We start from the raw sequence: 24,067 nt of genomic DNA on the forward strand, positions 1-24,067 counted from the left end.
GGGTCCAATTTGAGGCTCCCTGATAGGTGATAGTTTGGTTTCTAATTCATTTGCACCTGCCGTCTGGTTGATGAGAAGCCTGGAGATGATGAATTTGAGCCTTTTGCTGTTTCAACATGAAGTTTCATTTGCATTAAAAAAAGCATCTTAGATGCCTCTACCCCTTACCCATGGCTTGAATTGTAATTCCAAAGTCATGTAACAAACCCTACTCATAATAACTGAAGCTTTCCTTCCATTTTTATCATAATTTTGTCATGATTTTCAGCTCCAGACATTCGAGGAAACATGCTTGTTGGCTTCTGCTTTGGGCCTTCTGTTACTGAGGTAGATGATAAAGGATGTGATTACATGATTCAAGTCTTGGGAGCCTGAACGTCCAATAAATTACATCAGTATTTGCATTACCGCTGGAACTATTACATTAATGTGACCTGAGGTTTTCTTTATTTTATAAAACACTGTTGTGGGCTAACCCCAGTAGGCAGCTGCTCTCTTCCTGCCCCCAGGAGGATGAGGGAAGAGAATCAGAAGGGTAAAACTGGGAAAACTCAGTTGAGGTAAAGACAATTTTACAGGTAAAGGGAAAGCTGTGAGCACATGCAGAAGTTTAGCTGCATGCTCCATTTTCATTCGGTGGGGCTTGTGCCCTGTGGTTTCAACATTCAGTTCACTAGTTTTCTGAGAGAAAATGTGTGGTGTTGATTTTCTTTAGAAGGTTAAAAAAAGTTCAGTAACTCAGATGTGACATCTAAGGCTTCTCTCATCTGCCTCAAACCACAACCTGCAACCATCCCTGCCTTTTTAACAAAATGATGCTCTTCACTTAAAAAGTACATCTAAGCAGAAACTTATCTTCAGATCTTGCTTCTTGCATTTTCCTGTGTAACACAAAGCTTGTTTGAGGGTTTGTTGGGATTGCTTTTTCATAGCATCTATTATCTTTGTTCACACTGCTCACAGGAAGGAGATGCACACAACATGTAAACTAAATATACTTTTTATTAGCAAGGCTTTTAAGATACAGTCTTGCATCCAGCAGCTTGGCTGAACGCAGTTCAAAGCAGATTGAATTACTTTATGCACCGCTAAAACGGAGGATGGGTGCTGCGGGAACAACATGCTTCATTTTCAGTTTAGCTCGTACCAGTTTCACCTGACTTCCCCTCTTTCCTACATCAGCTGGGGAAGGCAGTGCCTTTTTCAGCAAGACTACTACACTGTTCTCACTGTTGCAGTTTGTTTTCTATTTCTGTTGGTTCATACCTGTGAGTCTGACCCATTTTTTCCCACCCTTACTCCCCATCTTCTCCCGGAATGGGGGGGCTGATGCAGTAGGGCTGGCCCCTCAGTGCCATCGCTGAGTGTCTGCAGTCAGCTTCAGTTTCCTCCATCCACCGACCTCCCCACCGACATCCTCCGGCCTGCTAAGCCCCCTTCATTACCTCCGTTCCTGATGTGTCTGAGAAGCTCTCTTCCACGTGTTGACCATCAAACATCGGTTCGTAACTAAGACAGTAGCTGAAGTCTCTGCTATGGACCTACCTCCAACCTCCCAGCTCTCCTTTTACCAGTCCATTTTGTACAGGTGATTTCTCAGTCCTTATTCTTACCCTGTTTTCCCACTCTTCCCGCCCCTATGAAACTACCGCTTCTCTTGCTCTGTTCCATTTCTTGAATCTGTCCTCACTCACATTTGGCCACATCTGGTGTCTGACTCTCAAATTCCATTTGTGTTCCGGTATCTCCTCAGAACTTAAGCCAAATGTGGCAAAACCTGACCTATCCTCCTTACCATTATTCCTCACTCTTCGTCTTACAATGTTTGGATAGCCACCATCACCACGTTTCAGTGAGCCAGTTATAAAAATGCTAGACGAAATCAGATCTCCCTAACTGGCAACTTTCCCCACCACTTGCTTTAGCGCTCTGCCTGTACCCGCTCTGCCCTGACTTTGACCATCAGAATCTCTCTCAAGCATCGTCTACAGCATCAGAGCCATGAAGAACACCTTTTCCCTTTTTCTGAACACTACAGCTCTCTGAATGCCTCTTCCTCCCCAGTTTGTAATTTTTTTCCTTTGACTTAAGAGTTCCCCACTTCTCCAAACCAAAAATAATGGGCTTCTAGGTGAAACTGGTTTAATATTAGTCCTTTAGTCTTCAGCCCGTCATCGGTTTTCACACATGAAGATAAAAGAAGCTTAGCATGCAAACTTCGGGTAGGTTTTATCATCTAATCAAAGCGGAGGTTTTGCTCACAAGTTGCTTGCAGCTCAGAAGGAGAATATATTTCAGCCGACAGCAAGATGTTCTGTACGCGTTTACATTGCTCGTTTAAAAAAAAAAAAGGGCATCACCCAAGCATGCTCCAGCAAAAGCAGAAAACCGAGGCACCACGCACAGAAATGACGTTTACATAGTATCCCCAAGTCCGGGTGTATCATGTGTGTGAACAAACACATAAGTAGAGGAATATAAGCCTTTATCTCATTTAGAACTGGAATTCCACACCTGGCATACCAGAGCTAACAGGGAAATGGGCAAGATCGGAGTATTGGCCTTCCAAGTTGTGCCAGATAGATGTAAGGTAGCAGGATCAGTTCCCAAACAGCAATAACTCACTGTCCACATAGAAGCTGGTCCTAGAATCCAAACGGATGAAAAATGAGGCATTACCCTCTCCTCAGAGTATCCCCTGGAACAGTATCAAATCTCTTTGATCACCTTGTCTCTAGCTTTGTATCTGCGGACACACATTTTTTCTCTATACATCTAGTTAAAAAAAAAAAAAAACAAAAAACAAAAAAAAACCCACCAAAAAACCACAACCAACCAACTACAAAGGTCAGGATTCCATAATATTTTGTGAATACATAACAAACCTAGTTGTTCATTTTCTTTCTGCTGGCATGTAAGTCTACAGAGGGCGTCCAGCATCACGAAGCTGAATTTCAGTTTACTGAGGCATCCACTGTAGGCAGCGTGGGCTGATACTTGCACACTGCCAGAGATCTCAGAGTAAAGAGATGGAGGAGGAAAGTGCAAATTAGATTACCTTAGCCTGCAGAATGAGTAGTTTCAAAAGGATATGAGAGAGAAGGATATGAAGTATATTTTTTTCCCCGATTTTGATGCCTACCGATGACCAGTAGGTTTTAAGAGTTGGCTTAGTGTGCCCTGTAAGTACAAAATTATTTCTGTTAGAAAATGAGCTCGCCTGCGGACCGGTGTCACAGGAACTCAAGTTCATGGTTTGCTTGAGCTGAAATGTTCTAGTGTTTGCAAGGACAAAACTGTCTTTGAAACAGTGCTTAGCTTCACTATAGTTACTAAATTATTCTATAAATGCTCCCCCCCCAAATCCTTGTTCCTTACACCAAATTCATCCTTGATCTCACAATTCCTTGTGTAATTCAAGCTTCAAAAGTTAACTAAACTGAAACACCTTAAGTGTACCGTATTCCTCAAAATACGGTCTTTTTCAGGAAAAGAGCTGTTTATAATTCAACACGGCCCCTTCAAATTTGTACCCTTAATGTCACCAAAGCCTTCCTTTCTCTGTAAAGGAATGCCTCAGTTTCCATTTTTTCTGCTAAATAGAATCAGGTATTATGATTATCTCAAACAAAGCATGACTTTTCTTTCAGGCTGGTCAAGGGGAAAAGGAGGAAGTAAATGTCCAAAAAGCTCTCACATCAGTTGAGGTAATGTGCTCCCATCTTGCTCTCACCTCAAAAAATGATTTAGAATGACGACAGAACACTGTTATTGTAAGGTTCTAAAATATTATCTTAAATTAATTATAAACCTTTTAACATTTTTTGTTCCATAACTTCCTCAAAATGAAATCATTACTGTGTGGACGATAATAAAATCGAATAGTCAGCTGCCTTTAAGGCATACATGTGCTACCTGTTGCTGTTTAGAAATGTTTGCAAGCTGGCACTCCTACAGCACAAATTCCGCTGGGACGTGAAAACACCTGCTTGTTTTCTCAGACGTAGAGAATATGGTACCAGAGCTACCAAGTCGCATCTCTTGGCACACCACCTTACTCATCCAGTCCTACAGCTTCTGGAGAAAATACAATTGCTTCTAGTTCATCCGTCTGTGTTGCACTTCAATGTAACTTCAGTTACTAGCCAATTAAAAAAAATACATGGCAACATGTTAGAGACCAACAGCTCCAGCACCGAGCTCTGAAGCTACCGTGTGCAGATCTAAGAACCATAGAATTGCCCAGGCTGGAAAGGACCTTTCAGACATCTAGTCCAATCATCAACCTAACTCTGACAAAAACCACCGCTAATCTAAACTATATCTCCAAGTTAAGTTTATATCTTGACCCAGGAGGATGGGAGGCCACCAGCCTGTCAACGCTACGTGGATTCACTTCAGCTCCTGTAGGTTTGCAGTTCGTATTGCTCAGGTTCTTTGCTGCTTTCCTCCCATCGTTCCTCACTGGTCATTACTTGTTATCAGGGAGGACTCGCAAGAAGTTTGCAGATTTTACGCTCTTTCTTTCTCTCTCAAGAGGAGTTGGCCTAAAAATGGCCTTCTCTTCATTTCAACTGGATATGCAGGTCAGGCCTGCCTCAAAGTTTGGGTCTTAATTTAATTTCTTCCAGCTTTGGATAAGTACTCTGGATTTCTGGCTCTAGCTTTCTTTTCACAGTTCTTGAGCTGCAAGACGAAGAGGCTACAGCCACCTCCTTCTACAAAATTTGTATTTTTCATTATGCAACCACCACTATGAAACTAATCATTAAAAAAACGGTGCCTACACTCAGCAGGCCAGAAGGAAAATACAGTATACCCCAACAATTCCCTACGTGCTGAGGACTAGGGACCTACAGCTGGGGGATGCACTTTGGTGTCCCTTACTCGATGTATAGGCGCTCCCAGAAGGGAGCTACGCTCTTGCCATGCACCCACCCGCAAGCCCAGGCTGCTGGCCCGAGGCAATGCATTTTCCTAAGAGAGAGAAGAACCCGATGTTCTTGTCACCGCTCTCTCTGGATTACTTGCAGAAAGGATTTCTGCATTTACTCAGCAGGGTGAAACTTAGCCCTAGTCTTTTGTATAAAATGTTTTAAGCAGAAGTCGAACCATCTACTGGAAACCAAAAGAAAGGCTGTGCTGTTTCCTACCGCCCTGTCAGCTGCCTTCATTAACGAACACCTGTTGTTAAATAATCACATACAAGGCAGATTGTTAGGGATATCTACTACGACAAATCTTAGTTGCAGTTCAACAGCTGGATACTACTTAAAAAAAAAATAAATACCCTAGCAATAATTTAGCTAGGAGACATATTTGTCATTAAGAACCAAATCCAAATGTAAGAGACATTTTCTCACTGGTCTATAAGAAAATACACATACCTTTACAAATTCCATAAATTCAAATTAAATTCCTTTAGCTAAAAAATTATATTCTTCCTGTTTGTATTTTAGTAATAAAGCTTAAGTAGTAAGCATCCTTTTTAAATACACGATGTTGAAAAGCTTATCTTTCTCACTGAAAGAAGAGCTCAAAGCAGCAGACAGTCTCCCTTCTGGGAACTATTATAACATACAGGAAATTCAAATTTTTTTTGTTGTTGTTGGTTTTTGTTTTTTTCAACATGAGAAATAAAGTATTTCCCCAAAAGACAACTATTCAGTGCCAACATCTGATCCACAATAAATGCATACGATATAACGCTTTAGGTAAAACTGTCCTAAGGCAAAGCTTGAGTTTTTTCATCTCTTACTATCTGAAAAATACCAAAGAGGAGAGAAATAGAAGTTTCCCTCAAGATCAGAAACCCAAAGGTGAGAAAGTCCAGCTACAACTTTAAACCTGGCAATTCCTTGAAGAAACAGAATAATTTTTTAGTAAAGCCTTGGTTGAAAAAAGTATTTTTATACTGGCTTAATAAACATGACCATTGAGAAATTTTCTCTGCCCAACTAAGAGGTCTCATGCAATTTCTTTTCATCTCAGAAATATTGGCAAGATTGATAAAAGGAAAAAAAAAGCCATTAAACCTCGAAGTACTGTAACAGTGCAGTGAAAGATACCTGTGCAATAACAGGACAAAAAAATCTCTGCTACAAATTTGTCACTACAACACACACAGCTTGTAAGTAGCTGCTGCAGCTCAGCAGCTGAGGCTCAAGATTTGGTTGTTTGAAACTTTTTTTCCCCTTTTTGCAAAATCACTGTTTAAGTAAATTGTTTCCTTTGTTTTGTTGGCATTTTAAATGTTTCACGTGACAAATGAAAAAGCAGGAACGTGCCATGACATGTTGTATTCGGACATCTATATTGACACAAAACTGAAGGAATTTCATCACAGCGCAGATGTATTCCCAATATATTAACTGCAATAAAGTTTTATAATCAAGTATTTAGCACTTATTACACTGATTCTCAGTCAAAATTATTAGGTATCACAGGTTTAGGACAGATTTACATATACACAGTTTCTGCCAAAGGCGGCAAATTATAGAATCTCAATTCAATTAGGAATAAGCCTAGAATTTCGCACAATTAAAACCAGCTCAAATAAGAGTATAAAAAAGTATCTTAACTAGTATTGACAATGCATGGTTAAATCCAACCATGTAGGCAATGCAGAAATTCATATAAACATCGCTTCATTTGTGTTTATGCTATTAAATTGGCTCTAAACTAACATTTATTATTAGTAGCATCCTTTCATAAATTACTTTGGACTTCCATTGAAAATACAGTCATTTTAATCCTTGCAGACTTTACCTTATCAACTTCTATGTCCAAAGCCTGAGTAACTTACTCAGATGCATAAAGGCCTGCAGCAGCCACAGAACCCCGTAACTCAGTAGGCACAGAAAACAGGCATTTATTGCATATAGGTATCTACAACTTCTCAAAGGTAGACAGCTGGGAAACCAGCAAGCACTAGCAGTTTGTCACAAAGTCTAAGCCTAATTTCCTTTTTTAAAATCTGTTCAAGTTCTAATATGGAAATTTTAATCATGCAGATACAATACCTTAAACTAACATGACTTTCTTCGACACAAAAAAGCCCCAAACAAAAAAAAATATAAATTAAATAACATCTATTCCATTGCATTGGACCTGAATTAAAATGTTTGGTAATAAATCAGTTAAAAAAAGCACTTTTGTCTATTTAGAGTTCTGGAAGATAAGTTGTCTAACTAGCTGTTTCTTACCTTATTATGAGGAATAACTCATGAGTGTGTTTAGGTAAATTACCTACTCTAAAACCCAGCAAATGGAATCTAGGTCTTCCATTATAGAGCAGAAAGGTGAAACTTCAATTCAGAGGTAGTACATGTTAAGTCTTTGTCTTTCATAACGAGTTTTAAGATTTACAGGAACTATGGCATGTTTGGTTTGTTTATTTTTTAGCTGGCTGTGAGATACAACCCTTTTTCAAGTTTCAAAAAACCCCAGGCTAAAATAGTTTTAGTGTTATGTGGCGCTCTAGAAAAAAAGACAAGGAACCAATACTTGGTCAAATGGGAGATGAGAATATCTATCACCCACCTTCATCAGTCAAGTGATCCCATTCAGTCTTCCTGAGCTAGGAAGCAAAAAAACCTTAAGTTTTCTCACATACTTAATTTTTCAGTAGTATACTAGATATTCACTATATTGACACTGTATAAGAGCACTTCCATCAGTATTTTATTGGTTATGTTAATGAGTATTCTCGGAAATGTACATAGCACTGTAGGGGAACATCTCGCGTTAGTCTTTCTGCACTCACCCAACTCTAGGTGTAGTGTGAAAAAATGTTAATGGATTGTGTTAAATCATGCGTTAAAGATTAAAGGGGAATGCTTATTCTTTTATTCCAATTATCAAAAAGGATAATTTTTAACTGCTGAGGAATACTTCTTGCTTACAGAAATCCTTCTTGTAGTAAAATTCATTTTACCAAGTGCTCATTCCAAGTATTACTGTATTACTATGGCAAATAAATAAAATCCTTGTTTCGAGCAGAAGGCTCCAAATTTGCTTTGGGACTAAGAATCACTTTGTAGTAAGCAAGCCTTCTGCTTTTAGGAGTTATTTTAATTTCACGGTAAGAATATTTTGTCACATTTGACACTAAGTGTAAAGCCACTCTGGTAGGCATTGCTTTTCCCAGAGGAAGTCTGCTCTTTCAGCTGAGCAAGAGATGACAGGCAGGTCAATATAAGTTAGTCTCATTTTCTGTTTATCTGGAAATAATTCCAGTTAAGTAGTCTCAGTTGTAATAGCAGGTCAATTTTTTGTATTTTGAAAAGGTGAAGTATTGTAGTATCAGCATCCTTTACCAAGCAATACAAGCGCAGGTTACTTGTATACAACAGAAATGTGACCGCTATCAACTTCGCTGCCAGTGAGTGTTCTGTTAGACTACGTCTGTAATTCTGTACGTGAAAGTCTGTAACGTCTCATTTATGGCACCCCATCACCTCCTCCATCCCCACCTTCAATCAATTCATGTTTCTTCTTTTGTCTTATTGACAAGCATCGTGCGATGCCCAATGCACCTCCTTTTAAAAACCGTACGAAGTTGTCTCCCACCAGAGGACCTAAAGCAAAGAGATTAGCTTCTTTAGTGCATTCGTAAGTGTATGGATCAATCTCTATAGGATTCCCCTTGCATGTGATGGGCTGATTAGAGTGATGACCTATGCTATGTCCTTGGTCCTTGAGAAAGAAAAGATTTGGGTGAGAACCTATCAGAACTAAGGCTACAGAAAACTTCAAAATTTTCTTCAGTCCGGAGGCACTCTGAAGAACACATTTCATTTCAGGCTTGAAGGAAAGTACATTGTGTTCAGGGAAACTAGTGTAAGCGGGGTGTAGATTAGAGTCCACAGTATGGGACTGAGTACACATCATATGATAGACCTTATGGTATTCAGGGTAAAGCTTTTTAGGTAACTGTTTGAAAATTAGACTTGTATCGGTAACTCTTCTACGAAACACATGGATTACTGGGATGTTGTTGTTGTAGGCACACAGTACTGCATCGGCTGCCGTAAGTCCCGCACCCACAATTAACACAGGGTCTGCCTTCCCACGTAACTTTCCTTTGCTGATAGCAGCTCCGAAGTCAGACATGGAATGAAGCACAAAAGGGAAGTCTTCTCCTTCAACTTGTAGTCGGCCAGGAGAATCAAAGCTTCCTGTGGCAAGAGCCACGTTCTCAGCAAAGAGGCAGAAGGGCACATGAGAACCATCTGTTGCTCGCCGATAACCTCTGACTTCCCAGTTTCTCTTAATCAGTGATTTCTGTTCCTCTTCCACTTCCAAATGCTGTGTTGAGATATTTTCATTTATTTGACTTCTATCTTCATCATCCTTTCCTCGGTAAAGCCTGGATACTGATGTTATATAAACGTTGTCTCTGAAATTCTTTTGGAGGCCCATGACTTTAACATAGTGTTTATAATAACGAGCTATTTCCTCTGGCATTACTCGATCACTCTTTATATTTCTGAAAGAAAATCGAATGGCTCTAGTTAATATTTAGACCTTACAGCAATTTGAGTATCATATATAACATATCACATGACAGTCAAATATAAGAGGACTGAATCTGCTCCATTTAACTGACGCTAAGTTCAATTATGCATTCAATTTGTTTTATCTGTTCTCTTGATTCCTGATACACAAAACAAGCTAACTTTTTTTTTAATAGTTGTAAATCTTTACAATGTAAAATGCTATGGTGATTAACAAATTAAGCATAAGAAAACTGTATGAAAGTGTTTTACAAAGCCAGTTTAGCATCACAACTGTCAGCAATACAATAATGGCTAAACTTGTACTCAGTGAAAATACACTTACTTAGGATATAAGTAATTAAATATCACAGTAATGATTAAGTGTTAATTTTGAAACTCTGGGTTCAATATATTACTTGAGTCAAGTATTCTTCTTTATACTTTACAGAACATCTCTCCCTCAGGTACAACTAAGTTCAGTAAGTATCAAATTAAGTAGTTCCGTATCACGGGAATGAACAATGCAACTATGTAAACAGGATTATGATGTCCAAGTGTTCAATAAAAAACATTTTTGCACTGCAATCCTGGTATTACATTTATGCTTTTCTCATGTTTATTGCATTCTCATTTTTAAAAAAGCTGAAAATGTAATTATTTTGAACAGGCGCATGAATTTTGCTGCTTCTTTAGAAGCAAGCTCTAGGAAGACGGCAAAAGAAACAGTAGTGAACATGAGGATTGCCACTGAATTATGCTTAAAAGCATTTTTACAAGAAATTGGACTACTCATTCTCATAGAGTAACAAGACAATAGCGTATGTACTTTGAGATGTTCAGGTTACTATGAAAAACCTGGTGAGATATTTATTGAAGAGGATAATGCGACAGTGTGATACCTGTTACAATGGAACTTAGGAAACTATTTTACACGACTAGAAGTTTTCAATATCATCAATACTTTTAGATATGTTTGTTTAATTGTAGTATCACAGGTCAGCACTTCTGGTTTTAGTATTGTTGAAAACTATACTATAAACAAATTAGCTTCAGATAATAAGCAGCTTATGGGATTTCAGTTAATAAGGAGGCAAGATTACTGTGGTTATCTAAGAATGCGATTAAAGAACAAAGGTACGGTTTCTTCACTATAAGTGTCCTGAAATGAGTAACAGTCTGCCCTTAAAGCCATAGGCCCAAGTAATTCTACTTCTTCTTTTGCCATACAAGGTACACAAACAACTTCCTTTAATTTTGCTAGAACAAAGTCGGGAAAATTAAAATTTTAGAAAAAGCTTATGTATAGTGTTCCTAGGTTCATCTGCTGACAGAGATCTTTATGAACTAATTGTATAACTGAAGTAAAACCAGTGAACATTTACAAAATGGTAATTTTTCTGCTCTAATTTTTTTAAAACTTACTACTAGAAAATAACATTAGGAAATAGTGAATTATGCTCTTAAAATTCATAGATAACAACATTTCAGATGCTGCAGCTTTGCCTGTAAAAGCAAATACTGAAATATACAGCTTCCTGGATTACAAGAAAGCTAGTGTGCACAGCAAGTTAAGCTGCATCCATGTTGAAAGAGGAACTTCAATACTTCCGTAGATTTTAAATTCCTCCCTCAATCTTCCCTCAACTAGAAACGAAACTGCTTACAGTAACAGTGCTTCTTTGTGAAATACTACTAAAACACACCACTGCTAGTATGTATGCTTTTGATGCACTCAATTACTCTGGCCGACCATTCTCCTTTTTTTTCCACCAGAGTACACACAGTAGAATAATTTCCAGTGCCATCAGGCAATTTAATAAACAAAACAAGAAGCCCTCCTGTGAACGATGAAGTCTGAATGTTTTCCAGTTCTTAAAATAATGTTATCTGGATTTTTAGAGCAACTAGGTCTCCCAAACACATTATGCAGTATCTTTACCTGCGTTTGCTAGCTGCCCACTCCTTAAATGTGAGGCCAGGCAATTCCATCCAGTCTCCGAAACTGATTGTTAGCATAGAGCCTTCCATGGACTATGGAGAAAAAAAAAAAACCAAGATGCATGACCAGATGCACTTCAAATGGATGTATTTATTTAAAACACAGTGAAGTTCTTCTCATACTCAGAGCAATAAAATACCAGAACATAACATAATACCAGGACATTACATGAAGTGTTGATGAACTATATTTGTGTTACAGTTAGATATTATTCTAATAGGCAACTACATGATCTAGTAAAGCAGAAGGTGAAAAGACAACACGTGAAAGGGAAAAAAAAAGCAAGTTATTTAAAAATACAAAACAAGAAGAAGAAAAAAGTGAAACCAACAGTATATGAACACATTAAGATTAAAGATTTTGTATAAAAGCACCTGGGAACAATGCAGACCAGAGAGAAAAGTAATAGAAAACACTCTTCATTACAATTCATTAAATTTACACTCATAAAAAAAACCACATAAGACAGCAGTCATGGTCACAAATCCCTAAACGAAAGACAACCGTTTCCTTCCTTTCTCATCCTCCCAACATATTTGGGCTTTGGTAATTGAGCAGTTGAAACAACAATTGCCATTACTATCTAAGACAGCCTTAGATAGTAAGGAAAAACCCAAAATCATCAAATTATGAAATTTTTACTCACATGCCAAGCCCCACCAGGTGGTCCTTTACCAAGCACTATATGGGGAATATAATGATGTTGTTCTAGCTTCCAGTGCAAAACCGGCGGGTAGTCATACCCAAAGTCAGCATCAGGATGAAGTAAGGTATCAAAAAGCACTGCAACTGGGTTTGAAGAGCGTCCTTCGAGGCCTTCAGACAGGTACTCCAGATCCTAAAGTATGAAAGAAAACTATATGTTCATGCAACTTTTACTGTTCATCATGCTATTCTGATGTACAGAAGTTCAATTTCAACAGAAAACACAATTAGTTCAAGTTGCATTTTAAGTGGAAGTAAGTAGAGATTCAACCAAAACACTTCTCAGAAATAACTGCCATGATTCAGTTCTTCTGTAACTCTGAATAATACATTTCACTCATTTAAAAATTGTATGTTAATAATACAGTAATACCAGGTCAGTATCCCAAATTAATTGTAGAAAAAGAAATGGAGGGACAAATAGTCAGAAATCAGAGCAACTTAGTAACATTTATATTTATAGATAGCAGACACTGCTTTTAACAAAGAATTGCTAGTATTTCTAGGATCCCTGTTTTCACAAAGCAAAATTGGAATCTAAAAACATTAAGTTTTAAAGTAGAAAAAAGCTTCTTTGACAGTTCTTAGGTAGTTCCAACACTAACTTCATTATATTTTGACATAATGGAGGTATTATAAGTATTATTTTTAAAAAATTGATTAAAACTAGGCTTATTTTACAAAGCAGCTCATGTTGAGAAAAATTTCTAGAACTTTGTAAAATGTTCACATTTCAGTATCTATTAACCAGCTGTGTTCTAAAAAATTCACGACGCAATGGCAAACGTGAAGAAAGAATAGAGATTTGAAGAAAGAATTGGCCATAAGGCCAATTTTTGCTCACAAAGACAGGACAGTTTAGCTTCCTAAATTGGGAAAATATCAGTGGGTCGAGGGAGGATGAAGTATATGAAACATCTGTAGCCAAAAGCTTAGGCAGCTTACTCTCCTGCCCAAAAACCTAAACCTTGAGACTTAAGGTCAACATTACATGCAAACACCAAGGCACTAAAACAAACAAAAAAAAAACCAAAACAAAACCCAAAGCCAAACAACCCCTACTTCCCCACTACAAACACACATGCATGTTTGTATTTCAAATAAATTAGTCACACAGGCAATCAGTTAGTGATAGCATTGTGAGTAATCCATCAGAAGTATAGTTAGGTGAGCAGAAAAAAAAAGATAAGATGGCAAACAAATGGACGAGTGGGGAAAAAATTACAGAGAAGATTTAACTAATCAATCAGAAAAATTGGATGTATGTGAGGATAACAAATACAGCACAAGAGCAACTGTGAGTGCAAGCAACGCTGAAGGATGCATACTGTTCAGAAAAGAAAAATGTTTATACAGTATATATATCTCTAATGTTAGTAAAAATTAAGTCTTAATGAGAGTTGTACTATTTAGGAAGATTTCAACTTGGAATATGTTAGCAGTATTTGTTCTTTGATGATAGTGCCCAAATATCCTAGGACACAAAAGCTGGAACTCTCACATCACTGACAAAGTGGTGCTTGAGACACTTTTGGCAAGTAGTAAAAACACGACAAAGGGCAGATTGTAAAACCAAAAAATAACAGAAACAAAAAGCCCTCAGGAACCACAAAAACACCACACGCCCCAGGATTGGATCTAATGGTCATGAGTTGGTTCTATTTAAATTAACAGAATAACAAAATAACTTATTAATGCATCAGAAATACAATTAAGTAGGCTGGTTTTTCACAATGCAATCATCTGCAGGATTTTTTTGGATAAGCAGTTCTTAAAACACATTGCTTTTCATCTGAAGTGCCCTACATGTAATTTGTTACAAGCCTCTGCAGAAGGTATATACCGCTCTTTGTTTTACAGGTAGGAAAAAGAGAGGCCGAGAGATAAAGCTAGTTGCTGGAGGCCACACAGTTACTGAGCTTTACTGTGATCTCTAATTCTTTGTGGGGTGAGAATATTAAGCCTTTCCTTGTCTATGCCACTACTTATGGAAGTTGCAACAGCATTTTAAACAGGATCATTAAAGAAAGCCCACTGTTTCATAATCCAGCTTGCAGTAGGAAAAGAGCTAGACAAGATGGCAACCAAAGCTTACTTGATCAACAATGGACAGGTGTCGAGCTTCTTCTAATTTTGTATGTAGAATGGGGTTTGGGTGTATAGCTTCAGGAGATAAATATGGCCTGTATCCAGACAGCAGGTAAGAAAGACAAATTCCTGAAGGTCCGTTTCCTATTAAAGAAAGAAGTTACTGCTTTAGTAAAAATGTCAATAATCTAAAGTTTGTAAGTCACTAAATAAGCAGCAATAAAATCATACTAAAGTAGTATAATGCAATACTGTCCCAATTCAAAGCACCTTATGAACTTCACAGTAAAAAAAAAGCCTACCGTAGGAACTTCCTCCAAAAAAAAGAGCAAAATCTTCTTCAGATAACAAGAAACATATGTATGACTGTTTACACCACAAACAAAATGCGTATCAAGGAGTTTCATAATTTAGTATCTCAAATTCACTACTCTTGTGTGAAAATGGTCCGATGGATAAGATCTGGTCTGCCTGTCAATCACAGTGATATCTGAATATTATTGCCATCTTTGTGTTCTCACTTACACTGGCTACTGTAAAACACAGAACAGAAAGACAATCTAGAGCATACGGTCTTCAGGTCTGCCCGTAAAATAAAAGGAAGGATAGGACAAGCAGGAAGCTGAAGACTGCAAATCAGGTGAGAAGTCACAGACACAACACAACAGCAATGTAAAAGCCGACTGAAGACAAATACAGCAGATTAAGTGGTAAAGTACAAGAAACTCATATAAGGCCACATTCACCGTTCAGCAATAGCATCAATTCAAGCACCTTTCTATATCCTTTTTGTAGCATTTTATAATTCACATATGTGCATTATTGCCATTTTAATAGACTAACTTATTTTCAAAATGTTATTAAAAGTGTGAAATGGATGGGACCAAAATGCTACCATAAGGCAATTATTTCTATTTGTTTGACTAGTATTAAATAAAGAAGGGGATCCTATTTATAACATGCAAAATACAGAAGTAACATTCACGTTGCAAAGTCAGATACTGAAAGCTAGGGAAAGCTCAGGTCAGAAAGTATGTGTTATGATACAGAATTTAAACATCTGACTATGTACTGTTATTTCTATAGCTCCTCTTCCTCATTAACTGAATGAAAAGCTCAGTGTTCTCCTAATGAGGCACTATTCAGTATTTTGTCTTTGTTTTCTATCTAGAATGGCACACATGGTATGTACCACACACTATTCAAATTCTGGGCTAAAGTTACTAATTTATTCATGTTTTCATACAGCACTTATTATTAGGATGTTAGCTCTTACTTCCTACCATTTCAATTCTTAATCTGAAGAGGTCACCCACGTTTCCTGTTCCCCATCACCTTTGCAAACACTATTTCCATCACCTGTTCACAATCCCACTTCTCTGATGCCTGTCTCTTCTCCCCTTTCTGGTTTCGCAGTACCTAAATCCCCCATCAGTTTGCTGAGACCCTGTTCATTCCCAGTCTCTTCATAGATCAGATCTCTTTTTCCTCCTCCACCAGGCTGCAGGTGATGAGCGCATTCGCTCCGGTCCCCCGTGGCGGTATATCCCTTACTTCATTACAATGCTGCATGCACAGACCAGTCACAGACACAGGCTACAAGAAAATCATGTAGGCTCACTACAGGGGAGTTCTTCAAAGGCTGAGACTGCTAAGTTACATGCAGTCTTCAATAACCATGTTTTCTCTGAAGGCCTAGAGCCTGAATAAATATATGAGACTGCACAATGGCTCCTACCAAACCATCTAATTTTTGCACCTGACTACAGAGGAAAAAATAAAGGCATTAGAGTACCTGGGTACTGTAAGGACCATAAAGCACTGGAAAAAGACTGCCTAGGAATGCCATGTGTTTCCATCATTGGGATCCCAAGACAGCTAATTCAAAAGTCTGCAATAACAGGTTTAAATATTGGTGATTCTGCCTATATTATTTCCCAAACCACTTCCGATTCCTATTTCGCCATTTACAAAAAAGACCATAAAGGATCTTTCAGTGAAAACGCTCTTCCTCACTCTCACAGCATTCTACTCTTCCAGAAACAGACCGGCACATTCTGTTGGTCTGTTTCTGGGAGAGTAGAACAGACCTGGGTACACTTCAGTCCAGGAATTCAAAGCTTAAAAGAGATGCAAGCACCTCCTGTCACCCCCTTGCCACATGAGATGGATGTGAGAGAGAACCTCAGCGATACATTGAAACCATCCATAACAAAATTATACGAAATTGTGACAACACTCTAATCATACCTATAGTTCACAAGCATTCCCATGACTGAGTAAATTTTTAACTATTTTTAGAATTGTATCTTGTGCACAGTCGAGAATTTTGTTTCTTTTTACAAGTGCATAGCTAGATTATTTTTTTTTCCTACTGGAGCGTAAAGGAAGCTAGTCCACAATGGAAAGAGAAAAATGTATGCCATACCCAAGGATGCCATGCTAAAGATTATTCCTACCGGATAAAACTAAAAAGAACCAAAAGAATAATAAAGTTGCCAAAATAAAGGCTGGCAAGGGCCAAGGACGGATTATGATAAAGTGAATTACTGAGCTCCCTAGCCACTCCCCTGGGACTATCCAGAGAACTTATCCAAAAACCCAGTTCTTATTCTTTGAGCAGACTGAGCCCAAGGGAAAGAAATTCCCTTGTGGACACGCTCTCAAGAACACAGAAGATGAAGGTTCATCTGCAAGGTCTGCAATTAGACTTGCTGTGAATTTCTCAGAAAATTTCGGGGGGGTGGGGGAGGGGGGAGGAAACAACAAACTTTCTGAAATGAGAAATTTATACCTGAGGATATTGCTCTTTGTTTACACACAATGCCTCCAATAACGGCTCTGATCAAAACTGAGATATTGCTATTATACAAACTTTAGATATACAACCAATATACCCCCCAAACCCCATGGCCCTCTTCATTTAAGGAACAGTTAGTATTTTGTTTGAACAGCAGTAGAAGCTTCTCCTCACCAACAGTACACTACAGTACAATCATCTTTACATTATGTATCTAAATTTAAAGCAAACAACCAACTTCAAACATCATAACAGTCTTGTTATTTGGATAAAAAATTAAAACATTGTGTTTGCACAGTAACTATCAAAACTAGTGCAGAAGATGAAAGTGTTTAGCACAGAACATCCTCTAGACTTAGAGGTCCAGCATGAAATTCTTCAATCCCAGCTCGTTCAAATGGAATGTATACATTTCTTCCCAATTTCTTCAAGACAGGTATAGCACAGAAGTTACTTAATATTACCACAGTAGCTGAGTACTCTATGCAGAACTGCAGTACAATATGCAGCACAAACTTGGAATCCAATCTTAAATTGGGCATCATACACTGAAAAAGGGGACAGTGAAGTTAACAAAGGGGAATATAAGTTACTGCTCCATCATTAAGTGAACTGCTTAGGCATGTGCCATCTTTTGCATTCTGATTAACAAATCAGTGCAAGAAAATGGCAGCACTAGGAAGCTAAAAGTACGTTTAACTCCAGCTATACAGGAATCGCACGGAAAAGATTAAACCTGTAGTGAGTATGTGTGTGTGTACATATTAGAGGGGGAGGTTACAACTGTTTTTGTATTCTCCTACAACATAATTAAATCATTTTAGATCCCTTTTAAGGCTCTTCAGACAGCCAATGAATTAGTGATGATAGGCTATCAATGGAGAAGATCAGCTTGTGAAGCATCTCAAATGTGCCTGCGAAAAAGCATTTGGGCAATATATTTGGTTTTTAAGGAGAAATAGTCAAGGCAGCTGTGTTTGGTGTCAGCACATAGAAAGGCGCTCTAGACAAAATAAGTATTGAGCACAGGTATTTGCATAATGTATATTTGCAAAACTAAACAGTGAAAACTGAGTCACTAACCATATGGCAAACCTGTACTAAGGCTGACAAAATGCCAAGAAACTGTTGCTCTTCAACTATGATGCAGAACTCAGCAAGTGATTCACGTCTGTCACATCCATGTAAGTCTCTTACACGAGCACTATTTTCAGCTATCATGAAGAAAGCTTTGAGAACAGGCACTATACAAACACCAGCCTTTCAAAGTTGTGGAGGTTTACTGTGAGCACATTATGTTGAAACATCACTCTTTGGAATCTCTGCTTGTTTGCAGGTACAGTTAGAGCTGTTGGTTTGCTGTAGTCCCAACAGCTTTGACTAGATTATTGAAAACCTCCTTTACTCCAGATCTTTTCTTTATCCCTTCATCAAGTCATGGCAGTAAGGAGCTGGTGACCAGCTGTTGCTGAGAAACCTTGCCCCAGTACAAATCATTCTGGCACTCTCAATTAAGCTGTGTACCTAAGGAGCCTGCTCCCTCTGCTATCCTGTCATTCAGCAAGGTTTTACAAGTACAAGCCTGTAATTATTTAAGACTATAATTTGTTGTTTTAAAATGGTTGAATTGACTTGGATTCATTTTGGAAAAGATGGGACAATATTCAGACATCAGCAATGGATGCAACAGAGAAAAAGGCAATTAATGAGAGAGGTTAGCACCCAACCTACAGGACACATTTTACATTATGCTTTTCACTGTCATATCTGACCCCACAAATTTCTACTGGTGCACCATCAACAGCCTCCATGCCACCTGAAGCAGACATATCACATTAATCCCACCTTATGTGATCAACGCTAGAATCAAAACAGTTCTGCTGTTAAGGCTCACATACCTGCTGCCAAATAACGTGTCTCATTTTGTCAAAGCAGAATTTGAATTCAAATATACTCCAATAGCAAGCCCCGTAACATAATTTTATGGTACTGTTGTTAATCACAACTGTATTACCCTAATAAACATGTTCACTTTAAGGATGCTAAGCATTAGTTACTTAATGATAAATGACTTCATGCAGCAGGTCTATAAAGGCAACGGCGGTGACAGAGAATATTAAAAAAGTGAAAAAACTCACCTATTATTACTACAGGCAGAGTAAGGAGGGAGTCCCCAGGCAGAACAGTTTCTTCTATTAAAGGCATTCTTTTAATCTTCCTCCCAAGGCTGTCACCAAAATACTGTACGAAGGAATTCAAAAGCTGTCCTTCAGTTTCAGGGCCGCTGTAACTTCTAATTAAGAAGGACAGATGGGAGAAAACTAAAATGAAACAGTTGAACAGTTGTCAGAACAGTCTCTTCAAAAATAAAGTTGCTTTTGATACTTTACTTTAAGAGCTATGGAATTGGCAAAACCAAGACTAAACCAGATATACTTCATCCAATCTATAAAATTTTACTCTTTGGCACAGCTTTTCTAACAGAAGATTTTTAAGAAGTCCACCATCTCCTAGGAAGTCTACAGAAGGAAAACAAAAAGGCACAGATGGCTCTGCAGAGATGCAGATTTCTAATTTCAGTTTATACAAAGCCAAAGTATAACCAACAAGCATTGTTTTGATCCCCCGCACGGCAGAACTCATTCCTCATTATCCTTATCAAAACAGGCGAGATACACACTGCCTAGCCAATTAACAACATTAAGGCCAGCCAAAGGCTGAAAGAGCAGTGAAGGTACAGCAGCAGCCATTCGCATCCCTTCCTACCTGCTGAGCACCGTGGACTTTGCCTCAACAAATGTCTTTTTTGGCAGAAGTAAGGCTGGTTAAAGCTGGCAGTGGCATGAAGGTGGAGAGAAGTGTAATCCCTGTATGCCCTAGACACATTTTACCAGTGTTAAAACTTTTCATAACAGGAATTGCCATGTGGTCAGGTCAGCTACTGTGCAGCAGACTGCTTTCACCCCTAGTCGTTTTCCTGGATTTCTCAGTTCTTTCTCTGTAACACCTACTTAGGTTCCTCTCATAACTCTTCACTGGCTAAATGTGCTTTTAAACTACAAAGACTTGGTTTATATTGTTTGCTGTTTAATTATTTAGGAGCCCTTTCTGAAGCCTTTCCAGGTCATTGAAGAAGCATGCACTATCAGTTTAGCTAGAAAGGCAGGGACAAATTAAAAATAGTCTGTTATTGGCAGTTATTTTATTAAGTCTTCAAAATAAAGACAAAACAACTTTTTAATTAAAAATACCCCAATCAACTGATCTAAACATTCTTCTCTTTACAAACGCAGTTTTAATTATAAACTTAATAAATAAAAGTACTCTTTATTTATTTCTCAAGATTCTGCATATCCTAAAGCTATTCTAATATTTCAGGAATTATTTTCTACACAGGACCAAATGCGTAACACACTGATCCAATTCCCATGGCCTTCAAGAAGCCATGTACACTACGCGCCACCTCAGCTCCCACAACACTGAAGGTTCTGCTACGTATTTCAAAAGCCTTTCCTCAACAGGCAAGCCTGAAATAGAGACAGAGCTCTACAGTAATAACAGCACTGGCACATACCGCAATACATCTCTCTGGTGGTTATTTCCGTGTTAAAAAGGAGAGTGGGGTGCTATTCTAAGGTTGTATTTGTTTCACAAAGCAAGTACTTGATATCTGTGTTCCCTGTACTACAACAAAAAAAAAGTTTGCAAATGTTGTGCTTACTGTTTGATTACAACTGCGCATTAGCTCTTCGTGATCTTGGAGACGCATCATATACAAACAGCATGAGTTAGACGAAGACGAGTAGAAAGCAGAGAGAGGATATCTAATTATCATACTGCTTTTTTCACCTCCGCTTTTAGATAGGCACAGGTAGACCATATTATTTTCCACCCGTTACTCAAAATTAACTAAGGCAATACAACCCTGTGTTTCGCAAAAGACAGGCTTAAAGGGAGCATGCATGTTTTAGCACTTGCTGTGCTAGATGTCAGATAGAAAACAAAAGAAACATTTCAAAACCTCTTTTATGGGATATATGCACAGCACTGTAGGCTACAAAAGAATCTTTAACAATAAAAATGTTGCTTCTGCGCAGCTTAGATAGCGTATCACAACCTACCCAAAAGGTTTAGCGCAGCAGCATCTGATTTTGCATAGAAACATCCGCATACAACACAGTTTCTCAGCTATTTTGCATTTGAAGCAGATGAAAGACCGTTGTCAGGAGCATGTTCTTCCTTTGCAAGAACATCATACCAGAACTCAGTAAGACCTTAAGTTAGGGGCCACCATCTTCCTAACCTCTGAGTGATACCGAAAGCCACCAAGTACCAGAAGTTTTTATCTTGGCAAAACCTCATGGCAGACAGCTTTGCAGGGGTGGGGATTTGGTAAAAAACATCTACGGCTCTAGTCCTGCAGAGATGCAAGCGGGCACCAAGATGAGTCAGGTCCAGAGCTGGTGCTTAGCTTACTTTACGCTGGTCATACCAAACAACCTTGAGAATTACATTCTGTCAAACATCTAGATTCTAAGCATGCTCGTTGTTTTTTGGCTGGGTTTTTTTGGTTTTGTTTTTCACTTAATTACTGTTATTCTTAATTATTTGAAAAATCCATCAAGAGAAGAAACACAGCATATGCATGAACGTTTTTCTCCCTTCGAAAAAAAAAAATTCTTCCATAATAACTGTCTTAATTTACCGCAAGTTATTAAAATAATAAGTGCCTTTTTCAGGTAGCAGTTTGGAAAGATCCTAGAATTCCCCACATACTTTTAGCAAAAAAAAAAAAAATAAAATAATGAAACGAACTGACTGGAGTGGGCGGTTAACAGAAAACTCGTTACATAAACGGAATTTAAATTCGGTTTCAAATCGACTCTCAAACGCAACACCGTCAGATTGCTGGGGTTATTTTTAAGGAGCGGCGGAGAGCGCTGCCCCTCAGGACCGGGATCGCCGCCGCAGCCAAACCGAGCATCAGCCGCTGCCGGTTCCCCCCGGCCCGGGGAGCGCCTCGGCGCTGCCCAAGGTCACAACGCGCCTTCCCGGGCCGCCTCCTCCATCCCCTCACCGCCGGCACCGCGGGAAGCGGGCCGGGGAGCGCCGCGGCCGCCCGCCAGCCCAGCAGCCCAGCCGAGGCCGCAGCAGCGGGGCGGCGGCCGCGCTCCCCGCCCGCCGATCTCCTCCGGCATCGCCATCTCCCCCCTCGGACCCACTCACCCCGCTCCCCCGCCGGCCTTCAGCCGCCACCGGCTGCTCTCCCCCACCGCCTCACCTGAAGTGGCCGGCCAAGGAGCAGCGGCAGCACCACACGGGCATGGGGGGCGCCGGCGGGGCCCAGCGATGAGGCTGCGGGGGGAACGCCGCGCCGCAGCTCCCGCTCCTCCTGTCGCCAACGCCGCCGCCGCCGCCGCCGCCACACTAGGCGTCCCTCCTCCCCGCTCACATGCGGCAGCGGGTCACACGCGGGAGGAGGAGCCGCCGCCACGGCACCGGGAAGGAGGGAGGGACGGGCGGGGTGAGGAGATGAAAGGAGGGGAAGGCGCCACTTCCTCCTCCCAGCCCCGCCGTGCGCCCAGGCCGGGGGAAGCGCCGCGCCCGCTCCCCTCAGGAGGACGCGGGATGCGCCGCCTCCCCCCCGGGGAAGGCGGGGAGAGGAGGGGAGCCCTGGCCTGGCAGCGGCGCGGGGGAAGGATGAGCGAGGAAGACGGAGCAGCGGACCCCGCGAGCCGGTGGCAGGAGGGGTCCCCCTGAGCCTCCTGCTGCCCCCTGGGCACAACGGCCCCAGAGAACGGCGAGGGCTGCTCGCCGCCCCGCTGAGGCGGGGCCTCCCCGCACAGGCCGCGCCGCCTGCCCGCCGCCAGCCCCGGCACACCTGCGGCCTCGCTCGGCCTGGCCCGGAGGCAGGACCTCTGGAGATCGTCTGGTCCAACCTCCCGCTCAAGCGGGGCCACCCTAGAGCTGGTTGCCCAGATCTCTGTCAGGTTGGGTTTTGACTGTCGCTAAGGTCAGAGACACCACAACCTCCCTGGGCAGCCTGCTCCGGTGTTTGACCACCCTCACAGTGAAAATGCGTTCCCTTATGTTCAAGTGGAATTTCCTCTATTTCAGTTTGTGCCCATTACCTCTCGTCCTGTCCCAGGGAATCACTGGGAAGAGCCTGGCTCTGTCTTCTTCGTTCCCTCCCATCAGGTATTTATGGATAATACACATGGGTGAGATCCCCCTGAGCCTTCTCTGCCACAGGCTGAACGGTCCCAGCTCTCTCGGCATCTGCTTCTAAGAAAGGCAGGTATTGTTTTTGCAGAGGAGAAAAGCCGTTTCCATCAGAGGTGACATGATAAGGGAATGACTAAGACAAAGAGGCTTCAGCAAAGGCTTGTAGAACATCTCTTATCACACAGACAAAAGGACAAACTGCTTCATACTGGATTAGTGTCTAGAAGGGTAGTCAAACATTTAACCAGGGCTAATGACATTGAGCAATTTTTTACCAAAAAAAAAGGAAACAAAAAAACTAGTCAGATAATCCCTTTAGGTGTAGCATAAAGAGAAGTAAACAGAGGCAAGACATCTGGGAAGAATTTTAGGCACCTCAGAGAGACTGTGAACCCTGGAGTACCTAACCAATGGGAAACAGGGGAGGGAAAAATTCGGCCGGGATTAGGAAATAAAAAGGTGTGTTTCAAGAACTGAAAGTGTGCGTACTTCTTAGGTCACCCATTCTTGCAAGAGTGTTCAAATAAAATGTGCTTCATATCGTTCACTGCCTGAGCCGTTGTTACTGGATAAGGAGCGTTTCTCACATGCTCGTGGTAGTCAGTCTGGTATCCAGGACACCCATGTCTTGCACTGGTTTTTCTCTCTCCCAAGTCTACTAAGCAATTAGGGAGAATGCTAATAAAATTTATGACTGCTTATTTATTAAACAATTAAAGCCTTTCACACAGAGTTAAACTTTACAATTCA

General features: G+C 40.2%; 1 protein-coding gene across 5 annotated transcripts; it reads right to left on the reverse strand.

Moving 5' to 3' along the window:
- Positions 1-1,014: 1,014 nt before the first annotated feature.
- OSGIN2 (oxidative stress induced growth inhibitor family member 2) lies at positions 1,015-22,548 on the reverse strand. Of its 5 annotated transcripts, none has more exons than XM_054192920.1 (8): positions 22,374-22,548; positions 19,231-19,385; positions 14,300-14,436; positions 12,146-12,337; positions 11,440-11,531; positions 8,475-9,490; positions 7,543-7,574; positions 1,015-2,645 (listed from the first exon to the last, which is right to left on the reverse strand). In XM_054192920.1, exons 1-7 carry the CDS (start codon positions 22,415-22,417, stop codon positions 7,552-7,554), a joined length of 1,659 nt encoding a protein of 552 aa, XP_054048895.1. In that variant the 5' UTR covers positions 22,418-22,548; the 3' UTR covers positions 1,015-2,645; positions 7,543-7,551. The 5 variants fall into 5 exon arrangements, with proteins under 5 accessions (XP_054048895.1, XP_054048896.1, XP_054048894.1 ...); XM_054192921.1 differs by having other exon boundaries at positions 7,543-7,579; XM_054192919.1 differs by having other exon boundaries at positions 1,015-7,574.
- Positions 22,549-24,067: the final 1,519 nt, after the last annotated feature.

The sequence above is a fragment of the Rissa tridactyla genome, chromosome 2, assembly GCF_028500815.1.
Source record: "Rissa tridactyla isolate bRisTri1 chromosome 2, bRisTri1.patW.cur.20221130, whole genome shotgun sequence".
Classification (NCBI taxonomy): Eukaryota; Metazoa; Chordata; class Aves; order Charadriiformes; family Laridae; genus Rissa; species Rissa tridactyla.